Source organism: Nothobranchius furzeri, chromosome 2 (assembly GCF_043380555.1).
Source record: "Nothobranchius furzeri strain GRZ-AD chromosome 2, NfurGRZ-RIMD1, whole genome shotgun sequence".
In the NCBI taxonomy this organism is placed as follows: Eukaryota; Metazoa; Chordata; class Actinopteri; order Cyprinodontiformes; family Nothobranchiidae; genus Nothobranchius; species Nothobranchius furzeri.
Window position 1 is genome coordinate 20,172,779 of NC_091742.1, and position 15,428 is coordinate 20,188,206.

The 15,428-nt window shown below is 41.7% G+C and overlaps 1 protein-coding gene across 17 annotated transcripts in view; it reads right to left on the reverse strand.

The window, feature by feature from the left end:
• Positions 1–15,428, reverse strand: part of LOC107378159 (neurexin-3b) — a 455,269-nt gene that overhangs the window by 325,697 nt on the left and 114,144 nt on the right. For 13 of the 17 annotated variants that reach the window (XR_011516660.1, XR_011516662.1, XM_054748394.2 and 10 more), the window contains 3 exons: positions 14,242–14,543; positions 12,968–13,012; positions 11,175–11,336 (listed from right to left, as the gene is read on the reverse strand). Coding sequence is in view for 15 of the 17 variants with exons in the window: in XM_054748394.2 (XP_054604369.2) it covers positions 11,175–11,336; positions 12,968–13,012; positions 14,242–14,543 (509 nt within the window). In the remaining 2 variants the exon portion in view is untranslated. The remainder of the gene's footprint in view (positions 1–11,174; positions 11,337–12,967; positions 13,013–14,241; positions 14,544–15,428) is intronic. The other 4 variants (XM_054748395.2, XM_054748389.2, XM_015948226.3 and 1 more) reach the window with 2 other exon arrangements.

The following is a 15,428-nucleotide window of genomic DNA, read 5'->3' on the forward strand; positions in this document are numbered from 1 at the left end:
AGACGATTCAGATGTCTTAATCTGAAGAGTGACTGACCTTCTGAAAACAGCAGTGGTGTTCAGTGGTGAGGGATGCCGATGAAGATGAGTACTCAGATTCAGGCTGGAACTGAGGCAATAGACGGGTTCCGTGATCAGACAGACTGAGGTCGGGCAGCAGGCAGGCAGACAGGCTCCGTGGTCAGGCAGGCAGAGGTCAGTAACGAACAGGCAGGCAGACATGTTCCGTGCTCAGGCAGGCAGACATGTTCCGTGGTCAGGCAGGCAGACATGTTCCGTGGTCAGGCAGGCAGAGGTCAGTAACGAACAGGCAGGCAGACATGTTCCGTGGTCAGGCAGGCAGACATGTTCCGTGCTCAGGCAGGCAGACAGGTTCCGTGGTCAGGCAGACGGAGGTCGGGCAACAGGCAGGCAGACAGGCTCCATGGTCAGGCAGGCAGAGGTCAGTAACAAACAGGCAGGCAGACATGTTCCGTGGTCAGGTAGGCAGACATGTTCCGTGGTCAGGCAGGCAGAGGTCAGTAACGAACAGGCAGGCAGACATGTTCCGTGGTCAGGCAGGCAGACATGTTCCGTGCTCAGGCAGGCAGACAGGTTCCGTGGTCAGGCAGACGGAGGTCGGGCAACAGGCAGGCAGACAGGCTCCATGGTCAGGCAGGCAGAGGTCAGTAACAAACAGGCAGGCAGACAGGTTTCGTGGTCAGGCAGGCAGAGGTCAGAAAGGAACAGGCAGGCAGGCAGACAGGTTCAAACGATCGAAGGTCTGTGACAGGGCAGCAGACGATCTCGCACTGAACAGCAGAAGTCAGGTGCTAAAATAGGGGGCAGCACAGGTGGAATTAATCAGCTAGATTACTGCTGCTGCAGGGAGACAGGAAAACACAGAGATCCGGGCATGATCATGACAAGTATGTTTCTTTTAAATTTTTAGGTTATTCCTTTCATCTCCTATATGATTTTTATCTTGTTTTTATCTTGGAGTTTTTCCTTTTTATTACTACTGTACAGCACTTTGGTCAGCTGTCATGCTGTTTTTAAATGTGCTTTATAAATAAACTTGGTATGGTATGGTATGGTATGGTATGGGGGACCGACCACCTGAAGCAGTAGCATTAATGGTTCAGCTCATTGTGGATGGGTGGATACGCAGGGCTGAGCCTCTGGCAGCCTGTTCCTATCTAAAAATGGCATTGCAATGATGGGTAAAGTAATTTATTAGATTACTCCAAAACTTAAAAATACAGTAATGCCGTTAAACTTACATGCTACTACTCCCAACACTGTAGATGGCCAAGTTGTCTTGCATTTCTGTGAACGTTAAGACTCATCAACCTGAGAAGGCTTCCACATGACTGACACATGCAATAACTGTAGGAATTGTTTCTAGACATTTTGCCTTGAAAGGGTTTTTTGCAAATGCAAAATTCTCGAGAGGATATTGCGAACTAAATACCTTTGGAAATATCTTGTTTGCCATTAGACACTGGTTTCAGGGTGGAAGGGGAAGATCAGTCATTAACTTTCAGCTGCACCCATTCATCTTTCCATGGCCCTCTACGGGGATATTAACAAAATAATTAAAAAGACAGGATGACATTTGCATTTGCCGTCAAAGGGAAATAAAGCACCGCCTGCAACAAATCGTGTGACTAACTAAACCGATGACGCCAGTGTTCCTCTGAAAATGCCAAATGTCTGTCTCTCGTCTTCTTCAAACATATATTTTTTTATTTAAATGATCAATTTTTCTTTTATTTAAATCCCATCATCTGTCTCTAAATGATCATATCTCTGTACCTCTCCCACCACCGTTTGTAAAATAAGTCCACACGTGTGTCTCCATGTTTGTTACTCATCATCACCATTCTCATGTATTTATACATCACTGCACGACTGAGTCCCTCATGTCTGACACAAGTTGTGAAGCCAGCAGGAGTGGTTTGATGGGGATTAAATGATGGGGGGAGGTGTAAGAGTGTTGCAGAAGGCAATGGGGGGCACAATGATTAGAAATTATAGCTGCCCACTAGCCTAAATGTCATGTGACATCTTGAAGCCCACGTGGCGAAACACGAGTGTTGGTGGGACAAGCGCTTGTGGATGACACGAGGCCTGGAGGGGGGCAGGTCAGCAAGGACCAAGAGAAAATGTTGTAGTGGCGTCATCCTTTTTTTGCACAAATGCCTCCATCATTTCCTTTAGCAACTAAAAATTGTGCTTTGACATATTTTTCCCCAGCTTCAGAGGTATTTTCAAAATATCTAGCCAGACAGAAATACTGATCCACTTCTATTCTACGCCGGTAACAAAAACCAACATAATTATCTTATGAAAATCAATTACTCAATTTCCCTCTGGGATTAATCAAGTATATTTTTATTGAATTGAATTGAAAAACTGAGCCAAGAGGAGGTCGTGTTGGGGGCAGGAGGGAATAAATTTCAGCATAGACAAGAAAAAAAAACTATCATAGAGAGCGGATGCAAATGCACGTCTTCAGTATAGAACAGCTGCACAACATGGATCTAAAAACAGAAACAGGTGATAAATGAATAGAGGTGGAGTGACGAGGCTTGCTGGGAACAGTTTGCATGAAGCAGACGGCATCAAGTCGGGAGTAAAACGAAGCAACATATGAAGATCAAACAACGCTGCCACTACTCAGGCGCTCTGTGAATCACCAACTCCAGAGCCAACTCACGCTGACTCACAGTTAATATTGGAAACACATGACAGAAAGAAACGCTTCAGCGTCTGCAAGAAACCGTTAGTGACTAGCTAATGAACAATGAGCAGCTGAGTGGCCAGATAATTCCCTCTGGAAGCCACAGAAGGCAAAACGCAGCAAGAAAAGAGGGAGAAGATTGAATCTGCATCGCACGTATCGGGTTGCTAAAGGCAACACTCAAAATTATGGCCAACATCTGGATGTTGTGAAGACAACTGCTCGCTAAAGTCAATGGTTTAAAAAAAACAGTAAAGCATGTAATTGGGAGCTTATTGCAGAGTTCTTCCCGCATGTGGCCAAAAATAATCAATCTTAAGCAGCTGGAGGCACTTTAAAATGAAATCTACATGTAAAATGGCATCAGAGATGATTTGTTTTTCATCTGAGCAGGTCTCTGTTTGTTTTGCCACCATCAAATCAGAAAGAGGAAACAAGAATTGAGCATTTTGTTGCCCATGATCAGCATGAGCGCAGGCTGGTTTACGTAACGGTCCTTTTGAGTTAAACATTCAATTGATAATTAGATTTTTTTTCCCAGTCTGTAAAAGCATCATTTCCAAGCATCAATTAATAAATCTACATTTCTGCCTGTCTGTAAACTCACCATCACCAGTAATGAATTTGCACAAGTACTACCGGATCTTCCACGTGGTAGTTTCTACCTTTTTAAGTAATTTAACAGTGTAGCGTTATGAAGATTATAATTGTCTGCCCTTAACAGCGCCCCTTCACACAGTAACATCACCAAGGTCGGACGCTTGGTTCAGTATGTTTACAATCCAGGAGAAGAGACAGAAGAAGAGAAGAAGAACGCTTTCCTTTAATTAAAGTACTTTATTCGTGATAAAGCTAATCAGAGCATATGTTGATCATTAATAATCAGGTGAATGATCTGTGAAATAAAGATGTCATGAGTTATGTGTTTAATGAATAAACAGGACTGCACCAGACAGACTGATCTACATTACCATGGAAACACATGACACATTGTTTTCAACCAATCAGAACTTTCATCTGTCGTAGAGAGAATCTGGGTTGTTTACTTAATGTGTCCAATCCGGTTTACTAAGATTGGTAAACAATTAGGGGATATAAAACAAGGCAACGCCATTTTATACTCAGTTCCATGTTAACCTCAGTTCCGTTCATGTGGAGGTCCTAAGGATTTCCATCGTCATTATTAAGAAAGTTACAGGCTGGCCAGCTGTACTTTCCTATTTTAAGCTGAGAACTGTCAAGCTGGAAATTTCTGTCGTTTGAACAACAAGACGACGGTTCCTTCACAATAAGAGCTGAACCCGCCGAGATCTGCTACTACTACCATAGCTATCCGTAGACTGGTTTGTTCGTGCTGCACCACTGTTTCATCAGCCCAGCACCAAGGGGGGTTCTAGGACCTGACACTCCTGATCTGACCGCGGGAGACTCCATAGGTACGTAGTCACGGCACAAAATGGCGGCTCATGTCATCAGCTTCTGAAGCCTCGTGGTAGCCTAGTCATAACAACCAGATTCGCTACGTCAGCCTAGAGATTCTGAACAACACACACACACACACACCAACACGAAACATCCAAATCCATATGCATTCATCATTGAGATAGTCCTGGTAGATTGTAAGAATTTATAATTATAGAAATTAAAGATTCTTAAACGATCCCAACTCTCTCTTTTCTTGTCTCTCAGTCAATACAGAGTGTTTAAGTAAACTCCCTGATGATAAAAACAACCACTTCTGATTATAATACTTAGATCTAATTACAGTGTATAAATATACAACTTCAGATCACCACAACAGCAAGAGAAGTAATCTGTTACATGTTAAACTGGACTCAGCCTAAATTGGTGTTAAAAGGTCAGAGACAGAATCACAATCTGATTCGCACTCAACGCCATCATCCTTCCTATCCGACAGTCTCACAAGGACAGACGGAGTCAGGCTCTCTTCTCTAAACATCCGTCCAACGAGATGGAGAACGCAAGCTTGTGATTGGTCAAGACTCTGCTGTCGTCGTCAGCGCCGCTATTGCGCCCTCGGAAACATAAAGGGCCGAATATATCTAGCAGCAGACATGGAGAAGCTTGACGAACAACTCACGGAAAAACTGAAAATGTGAACGTTTTATTCCCCCGTGACTGGAGGAGTAAAGATACGCAGCAAGGGTTTTATTCGTGGACGGAAATGACAGGAAACGCGGGTTTAGAGGTGGCGAGCGCATGAAGAGGTGGAGAATGAGGGACAAATTTGTTCATGTTAAAAAGTCTCTTAAATACAAAAAAAAAACATTTTAACACATATGCACTATCTTGGACTGGACTGGATACCACAGAACAGCGCTACGCCCTCTGTTGTCCTGGCAGGGAATTGCTCTGCAACACTCCCCAGGAGACGGAGAAGTCCAAAGGCAAGACATATCTGTCAGAGCGTGCCTCTTCCTCATGAATCTGATGGAGAAGTATAAATTAGGTTTAAGAAAGTCCTACGGGACTGATGAGCTAACAGCTAGTCCAAACCAGCCAAGATCTGACTGGGGCTTTTTCCACCGGACATGTAACATCCGTGATGCGTAGTGTACAGCAATTAGCCGCCGTTATAGTGGATGGGTGCATTTCCACCAGACACGAAGTGTCACACTTTGGACGCGTTCCAAAAGCGTAGGCACACGTCGTGTACACTTTGAGTCAATCTGTTTACGAGCTACGCTCCTGGAATGTGTCAAGCTCAGCAGTTGAGATCAGGCCAGAGAAAGAGTCAAACACAAAAGAAGTGTGAAACATCTGGAATTTTCCAAGAAAACAGTCGTGCAGATTTCCAGTTGCATAACTAGTAAAGAAAGTACATCCTCGCCTCTGTAGCTGAGGTAAGCAGAACACAAAACAGACCACAGACTTTTGTGGCTACATGCTTGTGTTTTTCTCCTTGATTGTTATCGCGTGAATTGCCAAAATCGTGCATGGCCTTGTAATTCTTCGGTCCTTTTGTGACCACATGGGACCTGCTGGATGGAATTTTTTGCTGCCGTTGTATCTGAAATGCTCCCGATGGGAAGGACGCTCGCAGATAAGTGGCGCTTATGCATCCAGGTTGTTGTGGTCCTAAAACTGCTCTGATCTCATGAACTATTTACATCGTTTTCTTCAGGTAAATGTCACCAGCAGCAGCAAAACAAAGCCCTTCTGGTAAATCCGGGGTTAAGTCAGGCAGGATTCTTTTAAGGTAAAATAAATCTTGCCATTAGCTCACGAGTCCAGTCAGGTTTGAACTATTTCTCTGAACCAAGGCCAGTCAGGGAGCTATGTACAAATAGTTAGCGATGGATTCTTTTGTAACTTGAACAAAAACACACTTAAAAATGTCAGAATTACCCTTTAATGAGAGCCTATGCATTGGGGAACACAGGTAAATGCCTCAGTAAACACAAAATTGGCCACATTACTCCAACAAACAACTTGCATTGATCCTCCGGGATAAATTAGGACAGCAGTGGAGGATTCAAGCACAATTAGAACTAAATTATAAAGTTTACACAACTTAAGTTTAAGAGGAAAAAACTCAGACAAGAACCTCACAAAACTTTGATGCTAACATGCTTTAGCTTCACCTGAAGCACCTATAAAACAGTTGCAGGTGTCAAACTTGCTATGCAGTGCTGACTTAACGGTCCATTCATGTTTCATGCTTTGTTCAGGTCTCACTACAATAACTGCCAAGATCTGAGAACCAACTAATCCTTCAAGCTGTAAAGACAAATGAGAGAAAATACAGATTTTTCATAGGATGGACATTTTTCAGGGTGTGTTTTATGGATATTTTTGTCATTTTTCTCCACAAATAGAGGAATATGACTCAGCGTATTTACTAGGGATTTGTTTTGATCTGTGATAGCAAAGATTGAAAACAATGCTAATCTTAAAGTGATTAAAACATGGATATTGCAGAGGATCACAGTGCAGGGAGCAAGTTTATCTAAATAGACCATAGAGGTTTACCTCTATTCCTGCAGTTATTGTAACACCACACTGTTTATGTTTTAAATAACAGCCATTGCTGGTAAACACCCTTAATCTCCATCCATATGTGTTTATCTCGGTGTAAAACAGAGGTACCTACCAGGATTTAGGAACAACTGCTGGTGACGCGAGAAAAGCCAATATGGTTGATAAACAGTGTTTCAAACAGTGTTTATTAATTCAATTGAAAACAGAGTGAATGCTGCTCTTTGCAGTGTTATAAACTATGTGAGACTGGATTTTTATCTATTTTATTTTATGATCAACATTGCTGCACGCATGCATTTGAGTAGAGTCAGAAGTCCAGGTGTGCAAATGAAATTGTGGAACAGCAGGTAAGAAAACGTAAAAGGACAGTTTACTGCAGACAATGTTTGTCCTGAAATTTCTAAAACGGCATGTGTGAGTCCAAACAGTTTAAGGATAAATGAGGGTAATGACTGCAGACAGCAATTTGAGCTGAGCAGTTTAAACACCAATCAATACAAGGTCACATTCCTCTTCTAGTACACCCAAATCTCTGCAGGTGTGTGTGTGTGTGTGTGTGTGTGTGTGTGTGTGTGTGTGTGTGTGTGTGTGTGTGTGTGTGTGTGTGTGTGTGTGTGTGTGTGTGTGTGTATGTGTATAGTAGCCCACTGAGCTCCCCACAACATCAGTGGGCTTTACAACTTTTTGACAGAAATTGAAAGTTTGTGCGATAGAAGAAGGAAAATAGCAAAAATGGAGAGAGCAGAGAAGGGTCTGCATGAGACGCTGCTGCATATAAATGTCACAACATATATCTGAAAATAGGCCTTTGAGATGCAACTTGTCTGCACTTGAGTTTCCTCTGGGTGAGTTCAAGTACAATGCATGTCCTGAATGTCTCAAAAGTTACCTGTAAACACAAGAGGAATGGGCGTAAAATGTAGGATATTTGCTTCTGTTAACTTCTCACAGTGCTGCAGGTCCCTGGTTTAAAGCTGTGGAAAACTCATTCAACCAATACATTCCTAGTGGTCTCTAGTAGGAAATGCTTTCTAAATCATACTCTGGGGAGGGGGGAGGGGGAGCCCTGGCACAGGAAGTAGAAGTGAGTCACAACAGAGATGAACTTCAGACAACAGGATTTAAAATCTTAGTTCCTGATATTTGGACATCTCACCTCTGATTGGCTAACAGCATGACACCTCCGCTGACTACCACTACCACTGAATTTGCTCTGCAATCTTGAAGTTTTATCTCCACAAATAACACACGCCTGAAGTAGCTGCTGTGTGCTGGAGTTGCTAATGCTAACAGTTAGCTTCTTCTAGCTGAGAAGTTCTCTGAGGTTTCCTGTACGCTAAACCAACAGCAGCCTTCCCCGTCGTGAGTCAAGATGGGTCTATGACAGTGTGACGTAGATCTGTCAGGCTTTTCTAGTCGTCTATTTTCTATCAGAAGCTAAAGCAGGAGATAGGTGTAGGAGACTATTTTCATGTTCAGCCTGCATGAATAACTCAGGGTGACCGATTGTAATCAGAAATATTCATTAAAAAACACACTTTTTGTTTGTTCTACACCGTTAATCAATTACTTTAAAAGAGAAGCTTTCCTTTCACAAAAATGAAAATAAATAAATAAATAAATGAAACCGATCAGACGTTAAGGTTGCGATAATTTGCTGCCATTTTGTATATAAAAGTTATGAATCAAATCAAATCAACTTTATTTATAAAGCACTTTCACATGCCCAAAACGGACAAACAAAGCGCTGTACACCAATAACAAGCACAACAATAAAATAGATATATAACCATTTAAAATATAAGAAATCCTGAGTACAAGTTCGCAATCCATATCAGTCCTGTTTCCAGAATCAGATCCAGACACATTCAAAGTGATGCTGCCCACGCAATCCCAACTTCACTGTCCAAACGCCAACGAGAACAGGTGTGTTTTTAGTTGGCTTTTAAAGGTCTCAAGTGATTTGGCCTGCTTTACGTGGGCTGCCAGCTCATTCCAAAGACTTGGTCCGAGCGCTGAAAAGGCACGTCTCCCACGAGACTTCAAGCTGTACCTGGGCACAGTTAATAGTCTCTGGTCAGCTGACCTAAGGGAACGCACCGGGACATGTCGGTGGATGATGTCAGAAAGGTATTTAGGTGCCCCTGAGTTTAACACCTTAAACACAAACAGGATTACCTTAAACCTGATGCGATAGGAGACAGGTAGCCAATGCGAGACGTGTAGAACTGGCAGATAACTCCCTGAATGTTCTCTGTGGGTGTTGGGCAGGACTGATTAGCTAACGGCAAGTCTGAAACACTGCCTTTGGAAAATGGCTCCAATCAATTTCCATGGGGATTTAATTTAATTTATCATTTTATAAACCAAACACTGCTATAATCTTTACATTTCAGCTTTTTAAACTGAATTGTATGGTTATTACATTTTCTCACTAAACAACTGACGGTGGCGTAAAAGTGTATTAAACAATGTTTGCATGAACCACCATGAAGTTTAGGAGATTCATCTGTCTGAAGCCGCAGTAGGATTGCAACGGTCTTTGGAGTTGGGTCCCAAATTCAGAGATTAGCTGCAGTCGTCTCAAAACCGGTTCAATCCACATAACTTCCGTTTAGACGGGAACTATTTCAGCATTACACCACTATGTAAAATATTTGGTGACAATAAATCAAACATATAATTTGATCAATTATCTGACTTTACTCTTTTTAATAACGCAAAGGCAACTTTTAAAGTCCTATGATGAAGAAACTGGAATCAAACTGAAAACCTCTCAGCTGGTAGACATGTCACTAATATTCCTGAGCCCCAGTTGCTCCGAATCAAATATGTTATTGTTGCAGAAAGGTTTAGTACAGTAAACCAATGAACCTATTTCATTTTTTAAGATTTTCAATTGTCGGCGAAGAGAAAGAACAGACGTTCACCAAGGGCTGCATTCCATTCCTGCAGCGGTGTGTGCTGTGTTTCCATAAAAACGCAAATAAAGCAATACTCAGTGAAACGCAGGCATCTTCAATACACACAAATACATTCCTATAACTAGCGGTTAGTCCAGATTAGTAGCAGCAGCACACAACATGTGCTACACAAATGCTTTTATAAAACAGAAAAATACAGTTTTTCACAGAGTAAGTCACTGCTAGCTAATTATCATAACCGCACTTGACTAAATGCTAAGAAAGCCATTTAACAGCAATTTGTTGATTAATATGAAGCCTTTATTGTCTTCTTTGTCCTCCACTTGCATTGCAGGTATACTTAGCGGTGCTAGCTGTAACACTAAACAGTCTAAACTGTCTAATTCCTGGAGTACAGATGCAGTCCTTTGAATACTGACAGGAAATTGTTTTGAACTAGCTCTGGTGGTCATGTTGACATGGACTTGATTACATTTCATGTCTATAGAACAGGAATAGTGAAAATCTGATACATTAGTGAAGATTTGTGCACTTTATATTGTTCATTTTGACACTGTTACCTAACTCTAACCATCACTGGGTGGGAGACACCATGGGCAGGTCGCAAGTCCATCACAGGTCAACATTGTTCCAACAAATTCCAACAAAGTACCCTGAGAAACCCACACATGCATGGGGAAAACATGAAAACTCCACACAGAAAGCAGGAATTCAAACCTGTTACCTTCAGCCACCAGCCCTAGCCCAGTTTCACCTAAAATCCATGTTTTTTGACCTGTGGTAGAAAACGAGAGTACTCCCCAACCCATAGAGAGCACATGCCCTTAGTGTTTCATACCATCACTAACATGCCTTTGTCTTCTTTATTTTAAATACAGAGAGCAGGTTGCACTAAATCCTACGTATATCATTTCTAGGACCGCTGCTAAAGCGCATAAATCAATGAAGTCTTATTTTACTGCCCTGATAAGTCACAAGCCCTCTGTTTATTATCATCACCTGCTGCAGAGTAAGTAATGGAGAGCAAAGCATAAATAACGGGGCAGTAAATGCAATTTTTTCTGCTCCACACAGGTTGAAAGAGCCAACAAGTAAATTATAAATTTCCCAAACAACTAGGATTTTTATTCCGCCCTTATTTCATCACAGCAAACATTTCCATCAAACTGCTGCCCGTTGGGAAGCGTTTTTAGCCCCACGCTCAAACTGATGCTGCAAATTACTTGTGACAGAAGCAATTTTGGGATATTTTCTCAAACACAAACTGCAGTAATAGTTATGAATTAGATTATGTGAGGGAAGATTGAAAGTCAGATTCTTTCTCTGCAAACTCACCAGCCTTAATTGTGGATTAATTTTATCTTCTCTCCCATTCTGCCTATTTGAGATCCTTTTTTTGCACATTTAAAATGCATATCGAGCAAAAAAACAGTCCCGAGATGTGTTGTGTGTGCAGGATGAGTTACCATACTGTGCATTACTGATGATGCACCTGTTTCCCATCTCATGCGAGTATCTCATACCTCTCTGAGACAGCCCATGAAATTGTTGCTAACTGGAGATCCTGGCAGGTCCGCGGTGCTGGGGCTCCCACCCACATAGAAGAAATCGTCAGAGCCCAGCATGGTGTAGTCTTCCTGAGTGTAGCCAGTGGTGGTGAGGATCCCGTCGACGGAGATCGTCACCTGTTGGAACGTAACACATAGCCAAAGCCATGCCATTACACTCTGGGATTTGTTCATGTGCTGTCTACAAAGACACACGCCCCTCTTTGGTCTGCATTTGAAATAAATTTATGACTCTTATTTTAGACTTTTCTGTTTAAGTTTCTTTATTTGACTGTTTTTGAGTCATTAAGTACGTTGAGATGATTTTTCTTTGGACCAGACAGCGTTTAGATTTTGTTAATGGAATTTTTGCCAAAGGATTCACAGAACAGGTAAAGAAAATATGGCACCGGCATATTTTCTTTATCTTTGATGGGGGTAAGAAAATGGATCCTAGGTTTGACTCTGCAACTTCAGGTTGGGGGAGGGTTAGTACAATGTTCAAACCAAGGACAAATTGATTCCACTTGTCTTAGGTTTCAGGATTTATCCGTTAACTGCAGACACACACGTATACATTACATGTTTGTGAACGCACACAAACACACGCACGCACACATTTGCACGTCTTCATTCACAGATTCTCACACCATCTCGCACACTCTCCTCTCTTCTGAACATCTACATCTGTTTATCCACGCACATGCAAAACAAAGGGAGGCTTTTCACACTACATCGATGTGCAAACAAAGGGCATTGCTCTTATAAGGCAAATAAAGACACTTAACTGAACGTGGGAGTACGTGGTTCTATGGTGGCATACGAAGCTGGAACATGCACACGTGAAGCTCATGCAAGACCAGAGTTCAGACACGGACATATTCACAGAGCAGCAAATGCTGATCCCTGATAGGTTTAGCTCTAGTGCCACGATCATATGGTCAGTGTCACTGGATCAGACCAGTAATCCTCGATCAGCACGCTTGTTCTTTGAAATGTTACACGTATGAACCCAGGGGTTTTCACAACACACAAACCAACTTTCACCAGCATGCTACAAAAACACACACAGGGAAGGCAAATGAGTGGCAGGTGAGTGGATGAATTAGTGTTAGTGGTTATTCTTGGTGGCAGGGCTATAGGAGGTTATGAGTTTGGTTGATGATGCGTCAATGAAGTGTGGGCATGCCATGCGCCATAGTGAGTTGGAAACAACTGTCAGAGCTCCCGCAATATTTGAGGTTAAAGGGTTGCCTTTTTCTTTTTTTTTCTTTTTTTTTTTTTGGTGATGTGTCTTTTCGGGCTCGGTGTTGAGGTCACCAACTTGGAGATTGTGGTAAGCTTCTGTCAGTTCTTGACGACAGTCCTCACAAAAAATGGGGACTTCTTGTGTGGAAAAAAAGTTGAACAAAAAAGTAAGTTGCCCTGACAAAGGCAAAGAAGTTAATCTTTTTTTTTTTCCTTTTTTAATTAAACTGGTTGGTAATCTGCCGTAATGTGGAGGAAACAAAGAGAAAAAAGTCAAAGCCAAAGTGGAAAGAACAGTATGAGGGGATCGTGGGGTGAAGAAGGGGGAAGGGGGAAGTTGTTGGCAGGTCAGGGGAGAAAATTCAGAAGAAGCGAAGAAAGAATTGCCTGGTAATACAAACCCATCTCCTCATTTTTTGATAAGAGTGTCTAGGATGGAACTCAAAGAGAACGAATAAAAGAAGAGAGGGGGAGGGGACACACGGCAAACCCAAAAAAAAGACAATAAGAATGATATCTACCAGACAATGTAGTTTGTTTACCATAGCGTGTCCAATGCCTGATTGCTTTCCAGAAAAAGGGGAAGAAAGGAAATCAACAGAATAGTGAACAAAAAAGGTTGTTAATAAGGATGGACAGAAAACAAAAACCAAAAACAACGATGAAGAATTAGGATGTTAGTTAGTACATTAGTTGGTTAGATATTGGTTAGTAGTAAAAAAAATGGCTTTTTATCATGGATGAGTTAGTGAACGGTGAATAAACACTACGTGATTTGTAAGATTAGCAGCATTAGTTAAGTGCTGTGGCACCATCCGAGGAAAACCATTTTAACTACTCAATACTAAACAAGTCCTGTCAGATGTGGGACTTCCAGATCAATGTTTGCATAGGATTGCTTGAATTCCAACAAAGACTGCAGTGTTTTTCCACCTTTTGCTCCTTTATAAGACGAAAGAAAATGACAGAGAAAGATAGAGAGAGATCTGTAGGGGGAAAAGAAGAAAGCCCAGCTCTTGTACAGATCAACACCCGTGTCTTCTACTGTTGAGAATTCCTGCCGCGACTATCTGCTAACCTGTGAGACAAAGACTTCCTGTCAAAGAGGGTCAAAAAATCGGTACTTACTTGTTGTTCTGCTCTGGTGGCAACGCTAAACGCTGTCCCACCTGACAAACTAAAGGTCAACCGGGACATGATCTGCAACTAGCCTCATGCACCACTAGGCCTTTCTTCAGATGTTCATACCATCTTCCTAGAGCCTCGAAAAGACTCCTGATTCATGCTCTCTCCACTGAACCGTAAACAACAAGCTAATTTTAAATAAGAACAGCTGGAAGCATAATTGTAAAGGAACAAAGAGTTAATGGATGGCTCGGTGGCAAACGTTCTCCGACGGGCTTTAAAGTAAAAGCTGTGGAGACGTAACGGCACTCAGTAGCCGTGTCAGCCTAGAGGGGCTGTGAAGTTAAATAATGCAATGTGATCATTGAGCTAAACACAGCAAACGCTTGTTCAATAATCAGGAGCCAAACTAAGATCTGGCAAAACACAAATGCAGATATTAATATCATACGCCTGCTGCTGAACTAGTTTTAATAGCCTTTCATTCTGTATGAGATAAATAAAAGAATGGATATAAATTATGTCTCAATAATGTTTCCAAACTGTAGTGATGGAATGAATAAGGGTGACTTTCTTAATGCCCTCTCAAAAAGCTCTTGGAAGCAGCTATTCTACAGAAAAAAATATATAATGTCTCCAAAGTCCATCCTTCACCGTTACCCCCGATTACCTGTCTCAGGTTGCGTGTCACTTTGATGTCATGCCAGGAGTTGTCGTTGAATTTTCCATTGACCGGCTCCACGATGGCCTCGAAGGCCCCGGAACCCAGATTGATGACCAGGGAGACGGCGCCGTCCTTCAGCGCCAAGTTCACGTAGTCTGCGGATTTCCCCGTGTGGAGGAGGAGACCGTTGCGTTGCCAGGTCTTGAAGGAGAGCGTGATCTCGTCGCTGCTGCTCTGAATGGGATTCTGCGACAGGTCGTAGCAGAAGAACTCCGAGCCTCGGAAGGTGGCCACGTTCTCTTCCCTCGCTGAAATGACATGAGAAGGATCCCTGTTGGTTATTATCGGGTAAAAAATGACATCATACAAAATAAAATGGTGAAGCAGAAGAAAAATCTTAGAATCTCCAAGATTATGTCATATGTTCACATGAAAGATTCATATATTTAAAGATATGTTTGCAAAAAAAAGCTGACATTCATTTATGTGAAAAACAAACAAATAAAAACTTCTACATTTTGGAGTCTTTAAATCAGCAGTGCAGTCTTCAGTTCATTTTGAGATCATTTACTAAAATGTTTGTGGGATTAAAAACTGAAGGAGAAAAAAATCTCTGAGGACAACGTCATGAATGCTCATTAAGGATTCCATGTAAGTTGTACCATTTTAGAAATTTCAGAAATGTGTGAATATTTTCATTGAAAAAGGGTACTTCCTAAAAGTTCTTTGACATGTTGAAGTACTTACTTATATGGAACATTAACATGAGTTTATTTTATAAATACATAAAAATATTGACAACAGCAATGATAATCATAATAATATGAATAAAAATAATAACATTTGTTGTTGTAATTAGCAGCCTTATTTTTAAATAAACAAATAAGCATGTATGTAATTACACCATGATCATTCAGCATGTTACTTATGGCCTGCCTTTTTGTGCTTGGATTCTAATTAGTCAAGCCCGGGTCAGACCCCACAGCGCAGTGAGGAGACAGCCGAAGCTCCAAACCTGCACCCAGCCAACGACCCTCACTAACAACTACAAGACTTGTCATCCAAACACACACCTTTAATACCATACCCCAATATGTTGAAATAGCAACCAAATAACAATTATAACCTTTGTTTTGAATTCTGCATGTTTGTCACTAAACAAACAAACGTCTATATTGAAGATGACACACACA